We start from the raw sequence: 5,226 nt of genomic DNA, 5'->3' as shown, positions 1-5,226 counted from the left end.
ATACCTACTTCATTTCTTACAGTTGACTTCAAATTAATCTATCAATCCATCTCTGATACAATAAGAGAATTGGTCCTATATAAAGCCGTGCGTTGAAAAGTGAGAAGCCTTGCGTTGAAGAATCTTCAATACCAAAAGGAACAAGTCAGCTTCTTACATGTTACGCTGTGATGTATCAATGCGTTACATTTCCACACTACACAGAGCCATAATGCAACTATATAAATTGTGTGAGTCTCTAAGCTCTATGAATCATCCATACGTGGAAAAGAAAAAAAGAAAAACACTTTTTCCTCTTCTCTTAAAAATTTTGCAAGGTGTAATTTTCTTCAAGATTCTTGAAAATGGTGATGGCTGTGAACAAATTTTTTGGTGCAATTTCTGCACTATCTCTACTGCTTCTTCTTTCGAGCTTTGGTTGTAAAGCACAACTTTCACCTACATTTTATGATTATACTTGCCCTAATGCTCTCACTACAATCCGTTCCACTGTCCGGTCAGCGATATCGTGTGAACGGAGGATGGCCGCGTCGTTGATTCGCCTCCATTTCCATGATTGCTTCGTGCAGGTTAGTCCATAACTAAACATATTTGATAGTTTACGGTTATTTCTCAAAAAATGATTTAAGTTACACAACATTTTCATGTAGTACAGTTTACACATACATCAACTTAACTTGCTTGGTGAGTTTAGGTTTGGGTTTGTTAGTGCAAGCAATACATTTCATGCACTAAAAATAAATTTCATCCTTTATCTAATCTTGTAAGTCCATTTCAACTTGTACGCTTCATAATGCTGCCTAGCTACTCATAGGGCACTGTTGGAATTCAGATCCGCCCAGGCACTTTAAAGTTCTCTTTCCTTTGGGTCGAATTTTTTAGGACGGATCCGAATGCCAGCATTTCTTATTCACACATGATGAGGACGACATGATGGGCACGCTTGAATAATGATAAATACAATAATTTTTGTTTTCTCACCTCTCAAAATTTGAAACAAGTCTATTTTGTTGTTACTGATTTGCACCCAAAACCTTCTAAAGCTTGTATACTCCACTATTCAACTTGTACTGTTTTCGGTGGCCGCCAATGTTTACATGGGCATGGGTACGTCTTTAATTGTTCAGAAAGGTGGAAGCCCTCTTACACATGGTGCATACTGCACAATAAGTATTGTATACTTGACCAGGTCTAAGGCAGAATAAAAGCATTATGAAGAATCTAAAAACAAAATTGGTCTACTCAAATTCAAATTATATTAAAGGATAACTAGATCTAATCCTTATAGTTAATCATTGCTAGCTCTGGTTGTGTGTGCTTAATCAAATTTGGTTCTGCTCTTTTACAGGGTTGTGATGGATCAGTTTTGCTTGATGAGACCCCTACAATTCAAAGTGAGAAGACATCAAAGGCGAATAACGATTCTGCGAGAGGTTTCAATGTTATAGAGGATGCTAAGACCGCAGTGGAGAAAATATGCCCAGGAGTTGTTTCTTGTGCAGATATTCTTGCAGTTGCTGCAAGAGATTCATCCGCTGCTGTAAGTAAAAATTTAAGTATTTAACCATTTGTGAAGTCTTAGAACACAAAAGGAAACCAAAATAACATGCATAAGAGTAGATTATTCACTTTAATCTTTAGCAGTATATGGAGATTTCTGTGCATTATTAAAAATTATTTATTCTCAAAGATTTTACATGGAGAAGCACAAATAAAGGCAGGAAAATTCGTGACAGTGAAACTAAAGCTATAAAGGTTTTTTTATAAAAGCTAATGAGCGGTTGTTCTCCATCGTTTACAGATTCTGCGAAAAATTAATTAATCCGAAATGGTAAAATCTACTTTTTGGTAGAATGCAAATTGTAACCTTTTCCCTCTTAAAAAATCTAAAATTTAGGCCAAAAAAAAAAAAAAAAGCAACTGAGAACATGTAAAAAAAAAGCTGGATTTTAAAAATCAGAATGTAAGATCATGTAAAATAATTAAACCAGAAGACCCTTCAGTTTTTCTCCAACTTAAAAAACATAATTTATGGGAAATTTGACAATAGAAAGCAGAACAAGATAAATGAGATGAGATTATTGGATAATTACACTGTGAAAAAAATAAACATTAGATTGTGGTTCATCATTTCCTTCACCCTTAATACTTACGATTGACAAAATATCAGGTGGGTGGTCCTTCGTGGACTGTAAAGCTTGGAAGAAGAGATTCTACCACTGCCAGTCGTTCCCTAGCAGACAGTGATCTTCCTGCTCCCTTTCACCAGCTTAATACACTTATTTCCCTATTTTCAAACAAGGGTTTTACTCCGAGGGAAATGGTTGCCCTATCAGGTAATAACTGTGTTTCTTTTCATTTTCACTTTTGGAACCATATGCAAAATCCGATTTTTACTTTGAGGGCATATGAAATGGTTCGGAATGAGCATATGAAATGGTTGCACAAAATCAAATTTGCAAAAATTGGTAGAATATTCTTTTAGAATATTTTCCAGATGCTCATTCCGAACCACTTCTATCATTTGTACATGCAAAATAAAAACTTAGCAACCAAACGGCGTATGATTTTATTTTTCCAAAAGATTACAGGATTTATAAACTAAATTTTTAGTTTTATTGATTGCTCCTTTATGTTTGTTAGGTTAAAAGACCAAAAACCCTTTATTCATTTAACCATTTTGATAATGTTAGATATCAAGGGTATTTTAGTCTTTTTACACAAGTTAAAAAACCGTAAGAAAGATGATATATGAAACCAAAAGTAGAGTGTATATATATATATATATATATATATATTACAGCTCTTTGGAAATTGCATTCCATAATTTTTTAGGATACAAAAGTAAATAATAGTTTACATTTTCCATTTTTCTATATGCATATTGAATTTTACAATTATCTTTTTCTTCTAATCCTAAAAGTCTTATTTGTTTATTTGTAAATTTATCTTTAAATTTATTGTTTGTTAAAAAGGTATTATATGGTAAAAAATGTTCTCTAAGGAATGTTAATCCTGTTCTAGTAAGAAAAATCAGAAAACAAAACTATCATGGATAATATATATTTAGAAGAAATGAAAGAAGATTTTAAAATGTTAGAAGACTTAGAACTAGTTGAAGTAGAGTGTATCCATAAATGGGAACATAGAAAAGGAAATTATAGTAAACCATGTTATAACTGTAATAAATATCCGTCAATAGAATTAAGGTTTCAATGTCAGCTATGTTATATAGAAGGATGCAAATACTGTTTAGAAAAGTCTGCACAGGAATATGTTTTAATAGAAAATATTAAAAAAGAAAAAACTGAAGAAAATCTGCCTTTAGAACATTATTTAGAAAGAAGGATAAGAATTTTAGAAAATAAAGTTGAACATTTAGAGCAAAAAATAGAAAAATTAAATAAGGGAAAAATAATAGAAAGCGAAGTATCTATTGAAAACATAGATCTAGAAATCTTTCCAGAAATAGAAGAAATAAAACATAATTATGATTTAGAATTATTACAAGCAGGAACATCAAATATAACATCAATAGAAGTAAAAACTCGAATAAAAATAGGAGATTTTGAAACACAATTATTAGCAGTAATAGACACAGGAGCTAGTAATATAGTAATCCAACAAGAACTAATTCCAGAAAAATATTATGAAAAAGCATACCATATTAGAACGGCTAGACAAATGGATGGAAGTACATATACATATGACACAGCATTACATAATTCTTTATTATTTTTTGAAATAGATAGCATGCACTGTACACAACCATATCCGGTAACAGAAATATATATTAGGAGTTTTCCTTATCAAATGATATTAGGACTATCATTTATTTTACAGGCATACCATGGCATGATTCTTACTAGAACAGGATTAACATTCCTTAGAGAACATTTTTTACCATATAATACCTTTTTAACAAACAATAAATTTAAAGATAAATTTACAAATAAACAAATAAGACTTTTAGGATTAGAAGAAAAAGATAATTGTAAATGTGGTATAAAAGGTAGCTGTAAGAATGATTCAACCCAGGAATATAGGGGGAAGAATCAGAAAATAAATTCTTTTGACAATATGGAGATGACTGGAGAAAGGCCTTTATATTCGTCACAAAGAATTCAAAACTGTTTAGAAGACAAAGAATTTGAAGAATATTTAGAGATAGAAAATTATGACATAATAGAAACTATTTTAAATAATGAAAAATTATATGATCTGTTAGAAACGGGACATAGAGGTAAATAATAGTTTACATTTTCCATTTTTCTATATGCATATTGAATATATATAGTTTTGATCCTGATAGCGATTATGGACTGGAAATTGAAATGCAGGGGCCCATACGGTAGGCCAGGCACAATGCCGTACATTCCGTGGAAGGATATACAGCAACGGTGCTGATATTGATGCCGGCTTTGCTAGCACCCGTCAGCGCCAGTGCCCATCAACCGGTGGAGACAGCAATTTGGCACCACTTGATTTGGTGACACCAAATCAATTCGACAACAACTACTACAAGAATCTTGTGCAGAAGAAAGGCCTTTTGATATCAGACCAAACCCTTTTCAATGGATCGTCAACTGATACATTTGTTACCGAATATAGCCAAAATCCTCAAACTTTCTCGTCCGATTTTGGTGCAGCAATGGTTAAAATGGGCGATTTAAGCCCCCTTACAGGTCAAGATGGGATCATTAGACGTGTTTGCAGTGCTATAAACTAGAGAGTCAACATCATTTTGGTTATGATTGATCCGATTCAGTTTTGTTTTCAGTATCACAAAATTTGTTGACTCTCTATATGGTATGATTGTATATGAAGTCTGATTAACGTTTCTTTTGTACTCATGAGTTTTGTTTTTTTATTCTTTCATGTTGTAAGTGTTCAAAATTTTGAATAAAAGCAAAAATGCAATTATTTTAGTGATTTTTTCTTTTTTCATTTGCTTTACTCTAGTAATTATTCGAAGTCAATGTAACCAAAGAGGGGAAACAATAAAAAAAAAAACTTGTGACAACTTTGGAATTGCCACTCAGCTATTCTTTATGAGGTCTAGCAAAGAAAAATAAAAACACTTGCGCTTGTATTGGAGGCACACACTAATCTGTATGGATTCAGCTGTTCATTTTAAGTCTTTCATGACAATAAATAATGTTATCACATAAGGCATACTTTTAAGGTTAAAACACAGTTTCATTTTCCTTTGCCCTTCCACCCTTC

The 5,226-nt window shown here is 32.3% G+C and overlaps 1 protein-coding gene across 1 annotated transcript; it reads left to right on the top strand.

Moving 5' to 3' along the window:
- The first annotated feature begins 350 nt into the window (after window positions 1-350).
- LOC113717552 (lignin-forming anionic peroxidase-like) lies at window positions 351-4,729 on the top strand. Its single transcript, XM_027242284.1, has 4 exons — window positions 351-569; window positions 1,349-1,540; window positions 2,171-2,336; window positions 4,341-4,729. The coding sequence occupies exons 1-4, from the start codon at window positions 351-353 to the stop codon at window positions 4,727-4,729; spliced, it is 966 nt and encodes a 321-aa protein (XP_027098085.1).
- The last annotated feature ends 497 nt before the right edge of the window (window positions 4,730-5,226 follow it).

Source organism: Coffea arabica, chromosome 11e (assembly GCF_036785885.1).
Source record: "Coffea arabica cultivar ET-39 chromosome 11e, Coffea Arabica ET-39 HiFi, whole genome shotgun sequence".
Classification (NCBI taxonomy): domain Eukaryota; kingdom Viridiplantae; phylum Streptophyta; class Magnoliopsida; order Gentianales; family Rubiaceae; genus Coffea; species Coffea arabica.
The sequence above is the reverse complement of the archived record's forward strand: the minus strand, read 5'-3'. Positions and strand labels throughout refer to the sequence as shown.